At 38.0% G+C, this 24,386-nt stretch overlaps 1 protein-coding gene across 5 annotated transcripts in view; it reads left to right on the top strand.

Annotated features, from left to right (window-relative positions):
* LOC117426594 (insulin-like growth factor 2 mRNA-binding protein 2) overlaps positions 1 to 17,202 on the top strand; it is a 74,656-nt gene extending 57,454 nt beyond the window's left edge. For 2 of the 5 annotated variants that reach the window (XM_034044326.3, XM_059033506.1), the window contains 13 exons: positions 656 to 707; positions 3,749 to 3,812; positions 4,547 to 4,837; positions 5,467 to 5,601; positions 6,714 to 6,836; positions 7,336 to 7,471; positions 8,036 to 8,170; positions 10,975 to 11,043; positions 12,546 to 12,665; positions 13,353 to 13,427; positions 14,137 to 14,268; positions 14,614 to 14,727; positions 15,157 to 17,202. In XM_034044326.3, the coding sequence (XP_033900217.3) occupies positions 656 to 707; positions 3,749 to 3,812; positions 4,547 to 4,837; positions 5,467 to 5,601; positions 6,714 to 6,836; positions 7,336 to 7,471; positions 8,036 to 8,170; positions 10,975 to 11,043; positions 12,546 to 12,665; positions 13,353 to 13,427; positions 14,137 to 14,268; positions 14,614 to 14,727; positions 15,157 to 15,252 (1,542 nt within the window). In that variant the 3' untranslated portion in view covers positions 15,253 to 17,202. The remainder of the gene's footprint in view (positions 1 to 655; positions 708 to 3,748; positions 3,813 to 4,546; positions 4,838 to 5,466; positions 5,602 to 6,713; positions 6,837 to 7,335; positions 7,472 to 8,035; positions 8,171 to 10,974; positions 11,044 to 12,545; positions 12,666 to 13,352; positions 13,428 to 14,136; positions 14,269 to 14,613; positions 14,728 to 15,156) is intronic. The other 3 variants (XM_034044328.3, XM_034044330.3, XM_034044329.3) reach the window with 3 other exon arrangements.
* The last annotated feature ends 7,184 nt before the right edge of the window (positions 17,203 to 24,386 follow it).

Genomic DNA, 24,386 nt, shown 5'->3' with positions numbered 1-24,386 from the left:
AAAAGATCCTCTGGATCCGGTGTACCGACAGCACAGCAGCTCACTGCCAGCTCTGAGGACCATGTTTTTTGAATGCTGATAAAAGCCATTTACTATCATCACATTATATTATGAATTTGTTGAAGTGCATGCAAATGAGCAGATGGGATTTTGTCACTGTACTGTCACCATCACGATGCTGAAACCTAAATGCACTTCAGATTCACTATTGTTTTTATATATTATGTAGCTATATGGTCCAATATTTATGGGGAAAAAATCCACTGTCAGATAAAACTTTATTATTATTATTATTATTATTATTATTATTATTATTATTATTATTATTATTATTAAGGGCTGAAAGGTTTATTTATTTATTGTTGCTGATTTCAGACCTACACTTGTTTCTTAGATACCTGGTCAGGTGGATGTGTTTTAGTGCTTTTAAACACTGACTGAATCCACAATGTCAAATATCAAAATAATTTTAAAGACACAGACTTGACAATTAGAAGTACAACATTTCACATTTGATGTGTTTGGCGAAGCTTTCTAAAATTAAAGAAAAAACAATAATCATAGCTGTAATAAAAAATGTTCTTTTAAAGTCTGCCTTTAAGTAACCTGCAAAGAGAGTGTTGGCTAACTGGCTGTGTTTTCTTTGTTGTTGTAGGTTTTGGATGGCCTTTTAGCGGAGTACGGCACAGTGGAAAATGTGGAACAAGGTAAAGAAAGGGCTGAACCTTTCAGCAAAATCTCACTGATTCCACATAGTCAGACCTTTTCACTTTTATAAAGGCTGTCAAAAAAGGTATTGCTGTTTAAAAATGTATATATTGTTCCTAAAACTACATAATGAGGTGTGTGCTAAACAAAATAAATTGCTTTTTTTTCAGTTACTCTAAAGACTTGAGCACTAATATAATAAAAACTTTGCTTTCAAAATGTGGCATTACAGCTGGAATCCGATGAAATAAAGAAAAGAAAGTGTTTACATTGCAAAATGCTAAAATAAAATGACCACGGTAATTTATTTTTTATTTATTTATTTCTTAGCAGACGCCCTTATCCAGGGCGACTTAGTTATTACAAAATATCACATTACAAAATATCACAATACAAAATATCACATTACAGGTAATAGCAGTTATAAAATACAATCAATTCAAATAAGAGAAAATACAATACAGTAAATAATTACATTTGAGAATGATTACGATAATAGATGTAAGGAGCTGACATTTTTGAGAGATAAATGGCAAAGTAATACAGCTTTGGTGCTGCTTAGAAAGGGCTTCTGATCTTGGAGTTAAACCCAATTAAAGCCTGATTTCTACTCTGAATGAAATTTTAAAGTTAAAGTTAAATCTGATTTCCCTCGAAATTCTCTCCAGAAGTGTTCTGTAGTTATGACCCTGACAATCCTCTTCATTAATGTGGTGCATCTATTAATAATCAAGTGCATTCAATTGAAGACCAGTGAAAATGTAATGATATTTTGCTTAGAGCATGATAAAATAGAACCTGATTGAACCTCAGTATGTGTTCATTTCAACTCCCCTATCTTACTGGTACACTTCGTACATGTTCATCACACAACACAGAGGCAGAGGGGATTTCCAAGCACATTAGTCAGATTAAATTCTCAACTCACAGCAGATTAGTTACTTTAGGCTGTCTGCTCTTGTTGTTGGAGATAAACAAATGTGCCAGTTTCTTATTTCATTTCCCCTCCTCGCTCTGAGAGCACACCGTTGCCAAATAATGCTGTTCTATTTAGGGAAAGCATTCTTATTTTAAGACTGTTTTTCCTATAAGAAGAACAAATAAGAATAATTTCCTCAAATAATATTAAAACTAAAACGAAATAACTAATTTCTTACCTGGCTCCAAAGCCTAGGAAATTCTTTATTTTTTCATTTTTATATTAGGAAATGATTCTTACATTTTTCTAATTATTGGAAAAACCGTCAAGACAAATACATGTTTCTTAATATGAAGCAGGGAGTACCCTACTGACATGAATGGTGTGATACCCTCTTTGTAAGTCTAAAACCAGCCTGACTGTGCAGTCCAGCACCAGCTCCTGTAATAAGTCCTAAACCAGTATTCAACACCATTTTGATTTTTGCAGCTGTTGAACAGCAAATAAAATGTCTAAACTTCCACACAGCGAGTTATCTCTTGTTAGAAAATTGCGCTTATCAAAAAAGCTGAAAGTTTACCAAAACCCACGCAAAAAGATCAAAGTGAAAAATGCATAATTGCGAAGCAGACCGTTTCAGATATGCTCAAAAGAAATGATGCTTACTTAAGCAGCATGGAGAAAACCTGAATACCAGCAGAAAGCGTCTGAATCCGGCATGCTGGTACGAACAAGTGAACTCCTTTGTGTGGAAATGGTTTAAACAGGCTTGTGTCAGTAACAGGTAAAGATTGTGTTGAGACATGGATGTGTTTGAAGTTTTCTGATGCATTATTATGTTTATTATAGTGCATGTACAGTAATATTATTATTTATTATTATTTTTATTTTTTAGTGTTCAAATAGATTTAACCTTTTTTTAGGTGTCTGTTTATATGCGGAAACCAGGTCTCAAGGGGAGCAGAAGCTGGTATCCTTACAAACTACCTTGGGGAAACAAAGCGAGCCATCTGCTTATGATAAAGCAGCATACAGAAGGCTAAACTATGGGAGAATGTAGTAAATAGACTCCTATGAGTTAGAACACTGAAGTGGGATACTGCACCTTTAAAGAGCAGTCTTTTTTTTTTTCTTTTTTTTTAATAGTAAAACAGTGGAAATGTATTTTTTCAAGGAATTTGTTGTCTCTAGCAAGCTGGAAAATCCCCAACCTTCCCGAGTGATTCAGTCCCTAATTATTCACTGCATGGTGAACGTTTCAAACATGTTTACACACATTGTGCTTCACAAGCTAAAAAATGTTCAGTTATACTGAGATTAAGAAATGTTGCACTTTCTAAACGTACTGAATTAGACATCAAACGGAAGATATTTAATATACCCTTTTCCAACCCATACAGCCGCTCCTAGTTGCCTACTAAGAACACTGTGTCCATCACTATAAACTGATCTGCAACAACAAAGGATCTGGCTGTCCTATAAAGCAGGTCTAGGTACTGTGGCAGTCTGGGAATATCTAGACCCGGCAGTTTGTATATGCGAGTACAGTATGTAATGAACACACTTAATTCAAATTGAAGAGGCTCTTAAGAGGCAATGAGTGGGCCTTTCTGCTTGGAAACAAAGTTAGACTCTTCATCACAACTTTGAATAGAAATGGTAATATTTCTGTAGGATGCACACAAGGGCTATCGCACTAGGGTTCGTAGTCTGATTGGCAGAATATTTGGGCAGAGCAAATGCTTTCATAACATAACGGTGATGTCACACTGCAGCAGGACAGCATTATGGGATTTGAAGGTTCAGTTCACCAGTGAGCTCCACAATCTTATCACGAGTGTAAACCTATTGCTCATATGTGCTGAAAAGCACCTTTTTACAAGATTTGTTTGTTCTTGTTTTGATTCACATGTAGGAGCATGATCTTATATTTGTGCATAGGTGTATAGTAAAATTGGATTATGATTGGAAATTAGGGTTACAGTATAAAGACAAAGGGTTTTAATTTCTTACATTGCTATGTTTGTTCCACTGACCCCAAATAATGGGTAGTAGGTTAGCGATGTTATTAATGTTTCTTTATGATTATACCTGGGTTCTTGTCTTCTTGTTTTCTCACAGTAAACACAGACACTGAAACCGCAGTAGTGAATGTCACATATGCAAACAAGGAGCAAGCAAAAATGTAAGTTTTATGAGAAAAGAGTTCCTCGTTTCATTTTAAACTCAAATTCTATTGCAGTCGGATATTAAAATGCGAGTACATGCTTGATACAACTTTGCCAGTTAGGCTTTGTATAAATACACCAGATGAATACAAAGTCAATTGGCCACTAGGTTCAACACCCAAACACAAGGCAAAGCAATACTAATTTAAAGATATTTTCAAAAGTATTATTGAGAAGCATCATGAAACCTGCTAATTGTCCAACAAGTTTAAAGTCCACTTACTGTTACAGCTTTCAATTTAGTATTGGTAGTTGATCAACTGCATTAAAAGGGGCTGGATGCTGAGAGCACACACATTTCATGATAATCATATATATATCGGCACAATTCTCCAATTAGGATCTTTTGGGCTCGTGTTTAATAGCAAATCATAAAGATAAGATAAAATGAGACAGTTATACATGAGCCCTCCACTGTAGCTCCTTATTGGAGAACTGTGCTGGTCAGGCTGGTAACATGATGGATTGTTACCTCAGCATTGTTAACCTCTGCCCAGTGCAGCTGAACAAACAATACATTCAAAGTTATCCTATTCATTGGGAAAGCCTCAAACTTATTGCACTGTTAACAGGTTTCATGACATTTTATTAGCCATAAATATATTACAAAAAAAAAAAAACATTCCTCTAAAAGGCTTGAGTGCTCATGGCGGAGTGAACCTCTGTCTGTAACCTGCTCTTCCATCCACAGGGCGATCGAGAAGCTGACGGGGCACCAGCTTGAAGAGTACTCCTTCCGAGTCTCCTACATCCTGGATGTGGACGCTGCCCCACCATCCCCGGCTCCGCGCTCTCGCAGAGGTGGGCGGCAGTCACGTGACCAGGGCACCCCCCAGCCCAGCTTCTCTGGGAGCCCTGCTGCCTCACGGTACAAGCAGCACGACTTCCCGCTGCGCATGCTCGTCCCCACGCAGTTCGTGGGAGCCATCATTGGCAAAGAGGGACTCACCATCAAGAATGTCACCAAGCAGACCCAATCCAAGTAAGTGAGAGCGGCCCAGGGGACCCCTTTAGAAAGGTTTACCACGATAAATTTGCACTGTAATTTAGAAGCTTTCCCGTGCTTTTCCTATGGCTATACTATGCATTACAGTAGTTTACCATGGTTTTCCATTTGTTGTATATTATTATTATTTATTTCTTAGCAGACGCCCTTATCCAGGGCGACTTACAATTGTTACACGATACTTTACAATGCTTACCTATGCTTTATTACACTTTGCTGTGCTTTTAACTATGGTTAACGTTTAAATAATGGTCTAACTGGGAGACCAAATGGTAAGGAAGGGCAGAAAACTCAGGGTAAAAGGACTGGGACACGTTGGGTGAGCCACAGATGGATTTTATTGGAGTATTTTACAGCGCTGAAAAATCAGTTTGTACTGTTGAACAAGAAGTGGTCTGTAGTCAATACTAGTGCTTTCTGACTCTGCCCTTCAGTAAACAAAATGGCGGGCCAGCCACAGCATCACAGCTATCTCTGGAAGAATCATTTAAAATAAGACAGATGTTGACTACAGTTGTTGCCTCATAGTGGAATACCAGGGCAGATTTGGGGCTTGCTGCTCTAGTTCTCCTGGCATTGTTAGTTTGACTTGGTCTGTGTTCCAGAGTGGATATCCATCGGAAGGAGAACGCAGGAGCGGCAGAGAAACCCATCTCCATCCACTCCACTGCTGAGGGCTGCTCCTCCGCCTGCTGCATGATACTGGAGATCATGCAGAAGGAGGCCGATGAGACCAAGGTGTGAGTATCTCACAGGCACTGAAGCAACAGGCTGTGCTTCATTCATCGGTTTTAAATACACCACCACGAAAAACAAGATCATGTAATTCACATCTAACAACAGGCTGAATTCAAACGCACAGTGATTAAAGTAGCTTCAGATTGCATTTTCAGTGTCATTTTCTGCCCCCTTACCTTTTTTAAGATATTTGCAATCATTCTAAGTGGTTGCATTAAAATTGTTTTATTCCTGTCAGCAGAAAATGTGCATTTGACTATAATAATTGCTTTAACGGCTTGTTTTTTCAGCCAGTGAAACCGGGCACAGTCAAAGCACTTGACAAGCCTCGCGATGTGTTTTGACACTGTATATTTGTATATTTGCATCAGGTTGACACTATATTTAGTTCATTGTAGTCTGTGGTTTGTTGATTCTGAATTAAACAAATAATTCCTCAGGGAAGCAGACAGTTAGAAAGTGAAGCACAATACAGGGCTTTGACGGTGGGTATCTCCCTGGCACGAGATCGCAACAGAAACCTTGCATCCCTCACCCTTCCAAGGTTAAAATGCAAATGGGGTGTTGTTAGCTGTCTGCATCTGTCTTCTGCACCCCATTAACCTTTTCAGTGTCATTGACAAGAGGTCTCTTCATAAAAAGAGTGTTAAACATGTTAAACAAAATAGAAGCAGTTTGGAAATCTCATTTAATTAAAGTAGGTTTCATGGAGGCAGGTTTAAAGCACAGATGCACAGGGTAACTGCAGATGCTCATCTGAGAATTGTTTTAAAGAAAATACCTACATTTACTAGAACCTTTATAATGTATAAAACACATTGTAATTTGTTAAATGCATATGTGTAAGCGATCTGAATTTGATGACACAGTTTCTGAAACAAACAAAACACGCAGTTGCTACAGATTTCCGATTTCCCGACTGAGTCTGTATGTTATCATTGCGCTGGAGTGATGGTGAGTAAAACTCTTTAATGAAGATTTTTCTAGCCTTTTAATGCACAGAGATTTCAATGTGGTATCCTGACAAGGATTGAGCCTGTGTCCCCCAGGGCTTGTTCTGGTTGTAGCAGCTGTGTATATTAATTGAGTTTTGTGTTTTTATGCTCCCAATTAGAGCTGACGAGATTCCACTTAAAATCCTCGCTCACAACAGTTTAGTCGGGAGGTTGATTGGTAAGGAGGGCAGAAACCTCAAGAAAATTGAACAAGATACTGGGACCAAGATAACTATCTCTTCGTGAGTATTATCTCTAAACACAAAGCATCTATCCACAGACTTTTATTAGTAGTAGCAGGCCTTAAATAAATACAGTCACTTTCTATCACTCTGCTATATATAATCTATAAATCACACCAGCATTTCCTGCATAAGTGGACTTATTTGTGAACTCAGATTTTCAAACACACTTCTGATAAAAAATAAACTCTCTAAATATTCTTCTATTTTAAACCTATTTAAGTTCAATTCCAGGGCTTTATATACTTTTCAACTCGCATGACAGCAACTTAAAACAACACACAAATAAACTTTTAAATAATAGACACATATGTAGAATGCAATTTAGCAATGAATTAGAGATGGAAGACATATCTCTTACTGTAAATACGTTCTGAAGAGGTGGGGTCATCCAGGGTTCCAGCATTTAAAAGTGAGTCTCTCTCTCTCTCTCTCTCTCTCTCTCTCTCTCTCTCTCTCTCTCTCTCTCTCTCTCTCTCTCTCTCTCTCTCTCTCTCAGTTTACAAGACTTAACCATTTATAATCCTGAGAGGACCATTACTGTGAAAGGCAGTATTGAGGCCTGCTGCAAGGCTGAAGTTGAAATAATGAAGAAACTCAGAGAAGGCTATGAAAACGACATTGTTGCTATTAATGTAAGTGGAGCAAAAACACCTGTGTTCGGTAGCACACACTTTTGTGTAAAAGGGATAACTCTCTCGTGTCTGAGCTATGAAGCATTTACTGCGTCCCGTTTATAAGTCCCTCTTCATTGAAAGGGGAACACTTCACTCTGTGGAATAAAGCAATTCTTTCAAAACAGCGTGATTTTAACTGCAGTAAAATAAAACTTTAAAAAAATCACTGTAGAAAGAATGATCAGACTGTGTCTCAGCCAAACCAGTTCAGAGTGGTGTATAACAGTCAATTAGTTTATTATGCTGACAATATTTTATAGGAAATCCCAGCAGCTCATACTTACACCACTGACTATAAATAAAACAACCGTCTGAGCTGCAGTACAAACACTTAATACCATGAGCAACAGTGACACTAGCTGGTAGGAATAGGGTATTGCAGTCAGTCCCTGTTTCTTGTGTCTTCACCACTGTGTGTGTTCCCCTCTGTTGACATTGTTTTAATGACCTGCCTGCACCTGTTTGAATCAGTTTGTATGTCCTGTCTGCCCCTCACTGATTGCAGCTCTCATTCTCGTACAGCAACAAACCAACTTGATCCCAGGGTTGAACATGAATGCACTTGGCATCTTCTCGACAGGACTGTCGGTACTTCCGTCTGCGTCTGGACCCCGCGGAGCAGGCACGGCCACCGCTACTGGCTACAGCCCCTTCCTAGTGAGTGTCTGGCACCCCCTGCTGGGTGTGTGTGTGTATTACCCTCATCTCTTCAGACATCAGAGTGTTGAATAAAGGTCATAGGATATTGAAACTATATTGCTTTCAGGCAACATTCTGTTTTGATGTTTAGTTTTTATGAAGATGATTTCTGGCTGCTCTGGTAAGGGGTAGCTGTAAAAGTGTCAGAAACCAATGTCCAAGGTATGTATTTCTGTCCAAACAATACTTTAAAATGTAAAATAATAGTCTGTTGCCTGAAGACAAGAGTTTGTAAATATAGGGTGAAAGGAATGAAATATCGAGAAGAATGTCTGGTAAGAAGTTTTTCTATACAATTTAATAGAATCAGCTGAATGTAAGCTAGTATATTTTCGTTAGCTTTAGGTTATTGGGCATACATACCCATTTAATAACATGGTACAAACATTTACAAGTTTCTTTTGGGGGGGTAAAACACTACTAATTTTCAATCTAATTAATAGCTAAAAGTAATTTTAAGCACAGATTACATCAGGCTTTGTTTAGAAATCGAGGCCCTGTTGTCATGGGAACGTGACGTACTACTTTGTAGCATTTGTCTGTCAGCAGTACACAATCTAGTCTTGGAACTTTGAAGTACCTGAGATGATCCAAAGGCGACTGTCCTGGTTTCACTGTAAAATGTTTGGACTCACATGTAAGTCTAAAAAGTGAGCGTCTTAAATACCTGAGGTGACCTACAGACGAGAATATACAGGGCAAGAAATAAATAACTGGATTAAAATGTAAAGTACGATGATCAGTCATGAAGCTTTTATACACACATACAATTTACATAAATTATATGAACCAAACACACACACACACACACAATTATTATCAATTTAATTATATAAATATCCTTATATTAATATCCTTAAATTATAAAATATCCTTACCTTGAGTGTCTTTTGTTTCGAAAGAAGAGGATTAAAAAAAATAATAATAAATAAAAATACTCTTATCTGTCTACCTCTAGTGGTCAAAACATTCGGCAGAATTTTCTGTTTACATACAGAACCAATCAGAGGACATAAACTGGGCTGTTGTCTGGACTGTCATTGCTAAGGAGGCAGTGTGGTCCAGTGGTTAAAGTCCAGGTTCAAATCCCACCTGTACCACTGACTGACTCACTGTCTGACCCTGAGCAAATCACTTAACCTCCTTGTGCTCCAGATGTTAAATCAAAGTCCTATTGTAAGTGATTCTGCATATAATGCACAGTTCACAGCCTACCTCAGCAAAGCGCTTTGTGATGGTGGTCCACTATGAAAGGCGCTATATAAAAATAAAGATATTATTATACAGTAGTATTATGTTGATTAGAGAGAAGAAAAAAAACAACGAGGAAAGACAGGCCTCCTGCGCTTTACCTTGAGTGCACATCACATGCTAAATATTTGACACTTTTTTCAGATCTGCATTTTTTCTTTTTATCAACATAAGGTTAAATGACGAATGTGGTCAAAAATCTTGTTTTTGAGAGCGGGTTAACCATAACCATTCCTATATATATATATATATATATATATATATATATATATATATATATATATATATATTTTAAATAATATAAATAATACACCCCCCTCCAGTAAAATTATTTAAAAAAAAACTTACCTTGAAAAATGTCTGTTAATAATAAATCTATATACAAATACATGAATAATACCAAAATACTGTATCTATCTGTATCTGTCTTCTGTGTGTGTAATTGTCGCCAAACTTCTGCGACTTCGCTCGAGCACTTTTTACACTGGCGTCTTGTGCGCGTGGATCTTTTTTTTTAGGTTGAATACTTTGTAATTAATTACATTTACTATAGCCAGGGTTTATTTCATTATAGATAAAATATTATTGTATACTGTTATATAATAATAACAACAGCACATACATAATTCTCATATATAACAAAAATAAACATAATTTAAAATGAATTAATTTTTCCGATGCCGTTTGTACATAATTTCTATTTGCGACAGCAGTCTTTTAAAAACACCACCACACCAGACTTATCCATAAAATAATAACTACACCTTCTAGCAAAGTTGTGAAAAAGTTGCTGAAAAGTTATATCTGATATAAACAAACCACAACCTATCATCAACGTTGTCTAAATGTTGCTAACAAGTTGCGACTGACAAACCAAATACACCTTCCAACAACATTGTTACAACGTTGTTGCAAAGTTACGTTTAACACAATCAATTCACACCTTCCAGCAACGTTGCAAAGTTATATCTGACATAACCAAACCACAACGTATCAGCAACGTTGTGAGCTAGCTGGGTGGAAAAGTGACTGTCACGATACACTCCAGCATGTGATTTCTTTAGTGCAACAACATTAATTTGAAGAAAAAAAACAACATTCTATCACTATGGCAACCGTGGAGACTACTGCAGAAGAGAACAAAGTAAAAAGATATATTCAGGTATCCGAGAATAAAAAGAAAATGGTGTATCATAGCGAAGATTTGTTTAAGTGCAGTGAAATGTTTACTTAACAACAAATTATCGCGTAGGAGTAAGTACTGTCAAATCTTAGCATGATTTATCCAAATTTGAAAATGCATTTTTAAAAAGAAGAGACCCTCTTTCAAAATTGGAAACTATTTACTCTGTACCCATGCACATGTGCAACGCAAATACATCATCTCGAGTATACTTGGTTGACAGGTGAACCAATCAGAGCTGTGGGCGGGGTTGTTGTTGTTGTGCATGTTGAGCAGCATGTCCGTTCTGATAACGAATGTCCTGACTGTGGTTTCTCTGCTGCTGTAGACTCACTCATCGTATCTGAGTGGTTTGTACGGGATCCCTCCAGCCAACGCTGTTACCCACCAGCACGCAGTAAGTGCACACTGTGCTGCCTGTGCTCACCTGTGCTGCTCACTGCTTGTGCCTCTCAGCATTCCCTGCTCTGCTCTCTACATCGCACCTCCCATCCCTGCCAGGGATAAAAGAGCACTTCTGGGAATGATTTCTAATGCCTGACTGATGCAGCCAGTCATGCGCGAGCACACACACACACACACACACACACACACACACGCACGCACGCACACTGGAATACCTTAGCACATGTTTGGGGCTAAACTGAATACTTCGCCTTTAAAAGATTTTCTTACAACTTTTAGAATGAAAGAATAAAAACTTGAGTGCTTGAAACAAATGGACTGTGTTGGTAAACTGCTTGGAAACCACCTTTTAGAGTAAATATTACATGTTGGTTGTTTTTTTTTTATGTCATTGTTAACATGAGCAGATGCACAGTGCATCTTTAAAAACAAACACATGAAGAAACCCCCCCAGAAAGAAACAATCTGAAAATGAATGGACGACAAAAAAAGATATAATAATAGGAATTATTTTCTGGTATTTGTGACCATTTTTACTGCTTTGCCACTACATTGTACAAGCAAAAGAATCATTTTTTTAAACGTTATTAGGCAAAAAACTACTGATTTGTGGATTTTGCCAGTTCTTCCACTCGTTCAAATGCAATAAGCACACACTCTTATGCAAACAGTATAAAAACTGCAGTTTTAGTCACAGCAGGATAGGCAGCGTGTCTAATTTGATACAGGACTGTTAGCAGGTAGGTTAGTAGGCACTTGTTGTCAGTAGCTTAAGTATCCCAGGACTTCACAAATTACTGAGCTTTATAGGGAATAGTCACAAACGTGATGGCGAATGTTTGAAGGTTTTATTATTATTATTATTTATTTCTTAGCATACACCCTTATCCAGGGCGACTTACAATTGTTACAAGATATCACATTATTTTTACATACCCAGTTATACAATTGGGTTTTTACTGGAGCAATCTAGGTAAAGTACCTTGCTCAAGGGTACAGCAGCAGTGTCCCCCACCTGGGATTGAACCCACGACCCTCCAGTCAAGAGTCCAGAGCCCCTAACCACTACTCCACACTGCTGCCCTATTAGTCACTGAGGAGGTAACGGTAACCTCACTGCTCAAACTAGCCACACCTGCAACTACATCAGCACATACCTCAGCCTGCCATTGTAATGCTGCTGCTGCTTGCTTTTTCATTTCCTCAGTATTCATTTTCAGTTATATTGTAGCAATTGAATATGTGGTCTCCATTTTGGTAGACTTCAATTTGAAACTGTTTTGAATGGCTTCTAGCAGGACAGGCCCCAAGCCAACTCTGTACCATAGACAACAATCTTAGAATAACACAGGACTCAAGCCAAGGGCAGCTGAATTCATATATTAGCTTAATGTCCTTTAATGTGTGTGTGTGTGTGTGTGTGTGTGTGTGTGTGTGTGTGGGGGGGGGGGGGGGGGGGGTGTGTGAATATGAAGCTGTCATTGCTTCTCTTAGCAGGCTCCAGAACAGGAAGTGGTCTACCTGTTTATTCCAACCCAGGCAGTAGGAGCCCTCATTGGAAAGAAAGGACAGCACATCAAACAGCTGGCCAGGTTCGCTGGGGCCTCCATCAAGGTAAGGGCCCGTTAAGGGGAACACAGCGCTCTGTGGAGTCAGCACTCCCTCATACACAGACATTGCTGAACCGCTGAGCAATGTCTTGGTTTCAGTCTGGACTTTAAGAAATTTTGGTGATTGTAATAAATAAGGTTCCAAACCATTGGATTCTATATCCATAGCGATATATGCACTGAATATGAATCAGTTCCTGCATTGTCATTGTGAAACTGTTTCTAGAGGGAGCCGTGTTGCCACAAAATGAAGTTGATGCTATAACCAGAGTATACTGAAGTCTTTTTACCTTGGAAGAATAGGAAACCCTTTACTGGTTGTGTTACTGTATATAGAATCACTTTAATGTTCAAAATGCAACCAAGAAATGAAGTCCTGGAAGGCTCAAAGAAACTTGTGTAAATGTTTTGGGAAGACATTTTGAGGAAACACATTCCTCCTACAGGCCAGAAAATAGAGAAAAAGCTTTATTACATTATTTTGAGAGGCTGTGATAGTGTGCGAAATAGTTAATTATTAATAATTAAAAATACATTTTAATTATTAATAATTTTTAGCAGCTGTTCACAGCTTTCTGTCACTTCTTATAAAGTTGCTGAATTTAGGCCTCCAAGAGCGCAGTTCAAATGTGTTAATTCAACACGTGTTTATATGTAAACGAAGTAGAGATTTGGATGTTGTGTTTTTCAGATTGCCCCAGCGGAAGGGCCCGAAGCCAGCGAGAGAATGGTCATCATCACTGGGCCCCCTGAGGCACAGTTCAAGGTGGGTGAGGAGGTTGGGGGCGGGGGTGGTACTGTGTCCATTACAGGCTTGTTTCCAATTACTTATGTGATTTCATATCTTGTGATACACCATGAATACAAACTACAGTACCTTTAGTTTTTCTGTCACTCTTAAGACATTTTAACCACCAAATTAGTGCAGTCAATTATAACAAGTGTTAGAAGGATTGTTTAACAATAGTGAGAAGTACCCAATTTGCCTTGCTTTTTAAAATCAAGATTAAACAGTGTTCTAACACTGTTTCTAAAAAATAACAAAATAGTTTTGGCCTTGGTGGTCACTGCCTGGCACTGCGGCATGGTTGTGGCTTCCATTTTTCCCATAATGCCATTCCATTAGCACTTTCATTCTAGTTATAAGCGGAATACAAATAGCACTGTCTTGTAACTCTGGCTCCTTGCTTTAACGTTATAAAGGGGGACCACTGTATTATTCTGTACATCCAATGGACCTTTAGAAGTTGTAATTCTGCATAATGTAGTCTTCCACTTCTACCTTGGAAAGTCTGTGGGTGGATTTATTCGGGTGACCTTGTACTTTGTATTAATAGTGGAGACTGTTGTGCTTTATGTCTATATAATTATTTGTCAGGGAAAATTTGCAGGGCAAAAGAATAAAACTTACAGTAACAAGAATCCTTAAAGCAGCAAGTAATGTACATGCCTCTCTCCTCCCCCAACCCACACAGGCTCAAGGCCGAATATTTGGGAAGCTGAAGGAGGAGAATTTCTTCAGTCCGAAAGAGGAGGTGAAGCTGGAGGCCCACATCAAGGTGCCCTCGTCTGCAGCGGGGAGAGTGATCGGCAAGGGAGGAAAAACAGTACGTTCAGTGACTGGAGCACCCAGGGAAACAGGGGGGCACCGGCTGTATCGTGGCCACGAGATAAAATAGCTATCTTGTGCGCCTGACTTGGCCTACGAGATAGTAAGAAGTACGCACAAGATATATATTTTTTCTCTCATGTCCTGTCCCGGGCTCCGTACAAATTTCCCCCTCCACAGTAATTGTATTACATGGGGTGATCTGCACACAGTGGTCCAGTGTGGCCTACACAGTTATAATGCTTACTATTTAAATAGTAAATGCTACTATCCTTGTGAATGGCTTGGAGTTCTGTTTTTAAGCAGACCCATATTTTCTGTCTAACCGGTTGCCCTCCTGCAGGTGAATGAGCTGCAGAACCTCACCAGCGCTGAGGTGATTGTGCCGCGGGACCAAACTCCAGATGAAAACGATGAAGTCTTTGTAAAGATCATTGGGCATTTCTTTGCCAGTCAGGTAGGCTTCTTTCCACAGTTTTGGGTGAATGCTTCACCACTAGGAGGATAGCATTTCTGTCAAGCTGCAATCAAGTATGAAAATTAAAATTATTTTACTTGCCAGACCAGATCCATGCATTGTTAAAGGAATGCTAAACAAGACCTTACCTCTTATTAGCACTAGCAATGTGATCAGTGGTCCCTCTTTTCTTGGCTTTTCATTATTTGCTTGCTTTTCATAATTCAGATGCTGCTTTCTGCTACTTGATCACTTTTGAATTATTCAGGTCGTGTTATCCTAGCTGCAACCTCACTATCTGTAGCCTTGTTCATGACCAATACAGCAAGTCATACTTCTGGTATATTAAATGGAATCTAACATCCGTGAACCAGTTTTTCTCAGAACAGTTCAAACAGGTAATCTTCAGCCTGTGTTTTGTGTCTGCAGACTGCACAGCGGAAGATCAGGGAGATTGTACAGCAGGTCAGACAGCAAGAACAAAAACACCAGCAGGGAACTCCCACGCCGCACCACTCCAAGTGAACCACCAGGGCGGTGCCAGCGAGCAACAGCCAATGAATGTAGCCCTTCCAACAGAGGAGACAGACAGACAAGACCAGCAGAATGGGGAATAAAACCAAAGAACATGACTGGGGAAATGTTGTGTCAGCCAACAGGCTGGAGCTCTGCATGTACTGCCAGTGCAGAGGGGGAGAGGATTTTGTTAACAATAAAAAAAAAGAAGAAAGAAAAAAAATCTTGCTGAGAGGGCATCTGCAGTCTTACCAGTTTAAACAAAACAAAAGCAAGATTTCTGTCACTCTATTTAACGGTATCCCTTTAGTTGGACTAACATAGGCCTAACTTAAACAAACAGAAGCCGTATTAACAAATTTGTACATTTTACAATAAAAAAGGGGTTTGATGTTCAGATTGCAACATTTCTAAGTGTCGTTTAGCCCTAGCAGTATTAATATATATTTTAGAAATAATATATAAAAGAATAACAAAGGTTATTTTTTTTTTCCTAGACGAAACAGGCTTTCTAGAGATGAGAAAGATAGTAGCAATTGAGAGTTCAGTCCGCAGGTTGAACATATCTTTTTCTTGGAATTTGGAGTTCACGGTTTTAACAAAAATAAGGAGCAAGACTCTACTGTAGGAATCATAGCAGAATATTAGGATGACTCTTTGTTTCTTAGCCTGTGTGTGTGTGCCAACAGAAGGGGTGATGTCCCTTTCCTAGATCACTGTCTTTCATTTCTCTCTTTGCTACACTGTCCTGAACTGGCTTTTGCATACTGTCATTTTTTTTCTCCAGCTGAGCAGCAGCAAGCAGCGTCTTATTGTTTTGACTTCCGCTTCCAGACTGGGTCACAAAAGTAAAAACAATGGTACCTACCCTAACCTAAAACACTGTCTGGGGGAATAAGTTTGAAAGCAGTGTCTGAAATGGCTATTGAGGAGAGAGAAATATCAATAAGAAACTAATAGTAACTATTAGTAACATTGGGGCAGTTTTTAATCCGACCAATGCTGATTTACACTAAGTGGCTTTGAATTGCAGGGAGATTTCTATAAAGGCCTGGCGATCGTGACTGTAGAATATTCAGCCTTTTCCATCTCCAGTATTTTCTGAACAGATCCCGAGCAGTTCATAGCTTGGTCACGGTGACTGAATGGACCATGCTTTAGTATCAGCACTGTAACGTGTTGCCTTAAACCATTTCTCTCTCTCCAGAAGCTGTCAGTTTAGCTAGAGCTTCCAAACGTTTTAAGGTATACACAGTTATATATATATATATATATATATATATATATATATAATGCAGCATTTATATACTTTTTCCTATTTTATGGTGCGAAAAATAAAAAAAAATATTTTATCCTTTTTTGTTTTAAACATTTTGTCACACTGCCATGTGAAATTGAAGGGAAGTGCTTTATTTTTTTAAAAAACGATATCAACACTCTTTAATAATGAGAACAGTAAAGAATAAAAAGATTGTTGGCCCATTAGATGAACAGTACTCATTTAAGATATGATCTACCTCAGGCGTTAAGGTACCTCAGTGCGTTTCTTTCATTTTCCCTTTATACAGATTTTGTATGCCTTGTAAAACTGAGTGTTTTGAGCATTTAAAAAAAAATAATAATAATAATAAAAAAATTGAAAGAAAAATAATTAGTTGAAACTTTTACCAAGCTTCCTGCCTTGAGAATGAGTCTAGAGTATTTGAGCTAGATTGTTAAATTATTCTGCTCCTCATGGCTGCAAGACTACCACCTTTTTTTGATAAACTTTGAAACATATTTATATAAAAAAAAGAAAAAAGTTTTGAGGGGGTACATGCCTATAGTGTTTCTGAGTTGAAGGAAATAATGTGTACTGAATTCATGAAAACATGCCATTGTACCAACAGACTGCACTGCCACGTTCCTTTACTGCAAACAGTGTTCTGTGAAAAAAAGAAATACATCTAGCTAACAAAACTGATCGTGACCCAGTCTGTTTTTACCTGGTAGCACAGTATGGTTTTGCTGTGTGCACATCAAACCAGCAAATGGATAACCCTAACCCTCCACACTTTGACCACATTCCCGCTGATGCACTTTTTGAAACACACTATGACATACACATGTACTAATGGCTTCAATTTCATGTGTTTAAAAAATATATATATATCATAAAACCAATGTCCTATTAACCAGACTCCACTTTTGAAATGGTTGACTGCAGACACACAATACTATTTACGCACAACTAAAAGTATCTGCATTCTGCCTAGGTTTTGAAAAAAAGAAAATAGCTCATTGAAGTGGGAAGTCCACACAGGGACTGGAAACCACCCCTGCTGGTTTGTGGGGCATTAGTTGACCATTTAACCCAGACTGACCCAGCTCAGACTGCCTGCTTACCAAATACCTTTGTATCCCTGAAGAGATTTATCATCCAGTCTTCAAATATACATGCAAATATAGTGAGCATCTCCCAAAACAGTGGTACTCTTGAGGCATATTTCATCTGGGAATCAAAGAAAGATACCGAGTCACACTTTATTACAATTCAAGCTAATATAGTGTACAATATATAAATATATATTTTAATTACAGCATGAAACTAGTTCAAAATATTGCAAAAGAAAGCAGCTATATATTCAAGGAGAATCAGATTATGTAAAAAGCTTTCATGGATAGAATCACATAAAAAACTGGCTTCATAAAGGTACAAATGTATAAATAATACAGTACTATGTCAAGATCATTGTACAAGCAGCCTTAACAGGAGATCTGCAATATATCGTTTGGTTCACCTGGCCAAAAACATCAAGGAATCACGCTGATGACATTTGCTACTGGAGGAAATCCCTCACATGACTTTGCCATGATAGGACCTCAAAATGTTATCCATGTTCTAGAATAACTAATAACATATGGGGGGGGGGGGGGGGGGGGGGGTAAATAAGCAAAATATAGTAATCAAGATAGTAATACATATTCTCTCAACAGTGCACTGAGCAGCAGTATAGAGATTGACAGAAATGGATATGAAATGGGGTGATTTTATAGTGGCTTAACTAACCCCATATTGATTCCTGGTCTTTGAACGATGTTTCAAAGATATTCTGTATAATGAGTACTGTAATAGGTATTAAGAAAAAAATACTGGTTTTAAAATGTTTGCTTTATTGTCATTGAGCCTTGGCCCTTCCTTCAACAGTGCTGACCGATATCATCCACGGGTGAGAGGTTTGCGGGGTAGCGGTTTTCAGGAATAAATGTTTTATTTTTATTTTTGGCTGATATAAAGTGCACTTTTATTTCGACCAAACATCTCAACTGTAAAATAACCAGATTACAAAATGAAACCATGGCATAATCTTGGACCCACAGAGGCGGAAGTGTTTAAATCAACAGCAAGCCTGTCAATTGTGTTTCTGCTTCTGTGTGAATTAAGATTTAATTTTGGAACGAAGCACCGAAAACGTGCATGGTATCGGTACCGTCTACTTGTAGTAGACTCCTCTGATTTGTAAATAACGCTTGCTTCTTTAAGTTCCACTTTCAAAGTCTCTTCTTCAGGGGTATGTAGACATTTAGAAACACGTGTTACTGACTGAAAAAGGTTTATATGGATTACAGTGGGGCAATCTCCATGGAAAAATAAAAATAAGTCTCACCTTTTTTCTCACTCTATTTTGGTAGTGGTTTCGGGCTGTGTGTGTTTCCATGTAGTTTTCTTTTAGACTGAGCAATTCTCATTCCAAATGCAAATAAACTAATTCATATTAAAATACGCGAGGCTACGTTTGTGCATGAATTTCGCCTTGCGCGACTTATACGTACAGCTTTCTCAAACCTGGTTTCCATGAATTTTTTTAGGTTGTCTTAAAACACAGCCTGCCTCATTTGGTACCCAAAAAACAATAAATAAATAAATAAATAATAATACAAAAATATGTCGTTCCTGTGTCTGCAGCTCTGCAGATTCTGCTGACAAATAATAATAATAATAATAATAATAATAATAATAATAATAATAATAATAATAATAATAATAATTAATACATTACATAAGAAAGTGCTGTGTACTATCCTTGTATTATTTGCTAAACATTTTTTGACTGCATATATATTTACTACAAACCTATTATACACGTACATATTCGAAAGATAAGGACAACACAATTGCAGATAACCTGCTGCTATTACGACAATAGAGTCTGCAGTTTGCATTTCCCATTTTGTATTTGAAACTGCCAATATGCTCATTTTCTAAACTGGAGCTAATTCAGACATCGAATCAGGTAAAATATGGATCAGCTAATACTGAATAATTTAACATTAATGTAAATCGAGGGTGGTGGTAGTAAAACAGTAAGGGAAGCAAATGAATATGCAAAGAGAGGCCTCCATTAAACTTAATCCGGCCCTGGCTGGAAGTACTGTACTGGAAAAGAAATCGAGTTCGCTAATGATTGTAGCAATAATCATAACATTGTCCAAGGATTGTGGCAAATTTAGAAACCTTGTGAAAGCACAAAAAAATTGCATAATTATTATTATTATTTTGACTGGCGCTAGCACTTTACATACAACTATATACAAACAAACATCTGGACACTTAGTAAACACGGTCTGGTTTTATATTACGCCATTGATTTACTGTTAAGGATTAAGAGTGTATGCGCTGTAATGTAATGCTAAGATCTTAAGTACGGCGTGTTTATTTATTTATTTGATTTTTTTCTGTGTTTTGATCTATTTTCAAGTTTTGTGTATTTTTTTTTCTTTTCTTTTTCGTGGCTTTCGCTTTGTGTATACTGTATGCAATTAGTTCGGTTACATTCCAAACTGCTGGGCGTTTTTTCTGTCACATTACTCGACAGACAGTACTTGCACATTTAGTTGTACTGTACGTTCTTTCCTTTGCTGTCTTCCACAACAAAATCCTTATGGCCACGTGCACATTGTTATGGCGATTTAAGGCATTTTTTTACATTGCCGCAATTTATTCTGTTTTAAATTCTCACTAATGCAGCTTTAAATCCCGCGAACGAGCCTTTTACTTTAGTTGTAATCTCGCTTCAAATATTACAAACGGAGTCTCCAATATAAATGTAGAATTTGCTGCCAGTCAGTAGTTGGGTGGAGAATTTAGAACCAGTCAGTGATAAATAAAAGTCAGGAAGGCGGGACATTGACCAGTTGCACTGGGAAAAGTGTTTTTTTTTTTTTTTTTTAATATTAAAAGGGTGAAGTCTACGTGAATTGAGTAACCATTTCCAGTGCTTTTATTTTTGTATCGGTTAAAATCGACAACCAGAAGCCCAAATCTTAAGGTATGTCAGTATTTTTTTGTGATCATGCGACCCCCTTTTGCGTCGGGAGCCCCAGTTTGAGAAACGCTGCTGTAGAACAACACATTGTAGGATTACTGGAAGTAATGGAACCCCAGCTGCATTACCGAACCCGAGGCAGGTGTGCTGCTCAATACTGCAAGTGTAACTGAAGACAACCTTTGTCTTGGGTTTTCATAACCTCTGTAATTAGGCCCACATTGTTACTCCACCTATCCAAAGCCCCCAGGAGCCAGTAAGGACACTGGTGTCAACACAGCCAGGGCATAGAAGACTTCCTGCAAGACCTAGCAAGAGACACGATTAACAAGATTGGACCAGGCACCACGCGAACGGATATGGAAACAATGGAACAAAACTGTCTCCAGTCAGGAACGTGCTTACTGTTATGGCAGATGCTAGATACAGTAATTTGAAAATGGTCCCACGTGTATTCCCTTGTGAATCAGAGAAATACCAGCTGCATTTATCCTTTAGTTACAGTACAGAACATTTCATGTTTCTTGTTCACAATTTTTTAAAGCACTGATGACATACCTAGAATATTCTCTTAACTTTTGCCAAGTTTCATTACAATTGGGTAAGCGGTTCTCTATAAGCATATACAAATGTCACATACTTATGTATGGACTGACGGACACCTCTGTATACCTCCAGATTCCGATAATTCACAGAAGTGCTAAAAGTGGTTCACGAGTAAAAAAATGTTAGTGGGATTTAGGTTATGAACACCTACATAATATCCCTTATCATAAACTATTATACACAGGGCAGCCTCAGCCAGGCCCTCCTTTCCACAGCATGTCTCAACCCCTCCCTCTGTAGGAAGGGAGTTCAGCCTTGACAGATACACACACCATCCAAACTGCTTGCTGCTGACTTCTGGGCCCCTCCTAGAAGGACTGGATTCCGCAGCATTAAGACTTTGCCAACACAGCTGTTTGTTAATCTGTTTCAGTTTGCTAACTATAGCTGGGACTTCATTTTCACTCCCGTTTTAAACCTGCATTTGCCTGCCTGTCGTCTTCTATTGCCACTTGGGTATTAGAAATTTGCAATGACGATTAAATGAAACCCATGCTGTGCAAAGAGGCTGTCAATGTGTGGGATGGTTGTGAAGGCCAATCTCAATCGGGTAGGATTCAAGAAATGGTTAAAAGTGTTTTGAGCACAATGTGACAACTCGAATCCACAGAAATACACTGCAGACTTTATTGTATATCAGTAGTACACTGTTGAACAGCTGGGGGCTAGGGATGTAAACAGCCATTAAAATGTAATTTTACTCTTTAATAAAACAGAAGATTGGAAAGTTAAATATTGCTCCGGCAATCTGTGATGTTTAAACAAATACCGTAAAGCTTTGAGTCCCTGTCCCCTTGATATGATATTTGCAAACAGTGGTTCCTTTTCTGAAAATTCACATTTTCTTTGACTGGAGTTCTGTCTGCTGTTTTACTGGCCTGCCATATACACATAGGCTAGATTAGCTAAAGTGTAAAAATAAATATATATTGAGACATTGCACAACCTAAAATCTGAGCAACAATATTCAACCCAAAAAAGAAACAAAATAGATATCTCACACAGAATGTTTTAAATTACAATTTTATTGTTTAAAAAAGCAGGGCTATAATTGTAAACAAACTCAGTAAGACACTTACAATCCATTAGACCTACATTATTTTCTGAGGGAACAGAAGTATGGAACAAAATTTAAAAAAAAAAAAAAAAAAAAAGCTTCATAAAACAAACCCAACAACAGAGAAGATTTAAGAATTTCTAGTAAGATAATAAATAAACAACAATAACTAAAATCCCAGCAAAAAAGCCATTTCCAAACAACATGAACAATTTGAGGGATCAGCCAGCATACAGAATAAGAAAACAAGAGAAGGCAAACCAAATTGGCCTAGTGTTTTGCACAGATTTCTTTGGGCTGGTAAAACCTGGGTTATATTAACCTGAATACTTTAATTCCATGGATTTGTATAAAACTATCTATACTGGGGTGGGTTTAACGGGACTATAGCAATAATGGAGAATAGAGCAGTATGGTTTCCACAAGATGTGATCCACTATCGCCTACAGGGAAGGCTGTTTTCATTCATTTAGTTTTCAATCCCTATGCGATTACCATTTGCTGATTGCTTGTTCTCAGTGCAATAACGAGTTGTCTTATCCAGCACGACGGCTCTATTAACACATGCAATTTCTACACAAGTCCGCAGAGAAATCCTTCTTCTCCAGGTTTGCCTGGTTACATATCAAGAGGACCAATAGCTTACAAAATCGCTTCTGTAAGCTTGAGGTAGCACTATTACAAGCAGTGCAGGGCTTAAGGCACTTAAAGTTCAGCCCCTTGCTGTGACTCTGTTCGGTCTCTGACTCCCATCACTGAACTGTGGTTTACATTATATCGCTAGTCAGCTATTTATGTAGTGATGATTCAGTATAAAAAATTACTCTGCCAGTCAGAGCTGTCATCTCATCCATGGAAACAGTTTGATGGAAGAAACCATTTGACAAAAAATCTGGTACTAACCATTTTAAATGTATTTTAATTTGAGACGATTAATAAGCAGCTAATATATATACAGTTGACCATGTCTCTTGAGAAAGAAGTGCATATTCTTTTGCAATATCTCTTGTCTACCCAAAGTACACACATGAAGACACTCTTACTGGGGTCCACAGTAAAAGACCCCTAGTGTCAACTGTGCATGTGGCTTTACAAGATGTATATCAACTCGCAACTTCCAACAAAATGCCATTTACTTCTTTTATTTAATACCATTAAACATCACAAAGCAAGACAGGTGAAAAAACATTTTCCTCCAAAACATAAAAGAACACTCAACGTGTAACTTTTCTAGACAATTTCGAGATTCAGCAGCTAGAAATCTAGAGCAAACACCAAATTCAAAAGAATAAATACGCCCCCTTAACCAGGGATGGGAATAAAGCTCCCATCGCACACCAGTTTGAGACATTCCAGAGATTAGTGTCAGACACAACATAGAGTGTAGGTAACAAGCTGAGGCACACTCCCTGTAAAATGGAGGCAAATAACACACAATTTTCAGAATCAGTGTTTCACATAAAACCGCAGTGTTGGCAGCTCAGAAAAGCAATGAAAACCACAAACAAAGTCTGAAGGACAACAGAAACAGGTGGATAAAGACTGACCTATATTTACACTTTACTCCTTTAATAGCACCTATACATCCAAGTTTGGCAGAGTGGATCGTGCATCTACTGTTTAAAAATGAATAAGAGAGAGTAGGCCTCACCGAGACCTGCTGTTTATTTTCACAATACTTCGAGGCAATTTATATGAATATGAAGACTGTCCAATAGCAAAAGTACAAAAAATAGCAGAATGAGTCTTCTTTTTTTTTTTATAACAGTGCAAAACCAGCATGACATCCTCTGTGTCCCTATATTCCATTTTAGGTCACTTGGAAGGAAAGTGGTAAAACAGCAATTGGTTACCGAGGAGTCGAGTTGCTTCTTGGAGTTTGAGAAGAACTCAAACTCCCGGAAGCCTCAAGCTTAGGATCGATTTGTCTTTCCAATGACTCACATGTTCCTGTGTTCCTTACTTTGAATTAGAACATGGGAACAGAGCAGAAGTGCAGCGTTGAAACATCTGGAAGGAGCGATCTGTAAATTTAGTTTATTAACAGCTTTGAAAAAAACACCAATAAAAAAAAAAAATTACAACACTGTGTATGTCCTTCACATGGCACATGGCAGTACATTAGGTATAATTTACTGGAATTATTTTGTTAGCACGATGTACTTTAATGGCAT

Source organism: Acipenser ruthenus, chromosome 11 (genome assembly GCF_902713425.1).
Source record: "Acipenser ruthenus chromosome 11, fAciRut3.2 maternal haplotype, whole genome shotgun sequence".
Taxonomy (NCBI): domain Eukaryota; kingdom Metazoa; phylum Chordata; class Actinopteri; order Acipenseriformes; family Acipenseridae; genus Acipenser; species Acipenser ruthenus.
The sequence above is the reverse complement of the archived record's forward strand: the minus strand, read 5'-3'. Positions and strand labels throughout refer to the sequence as shown.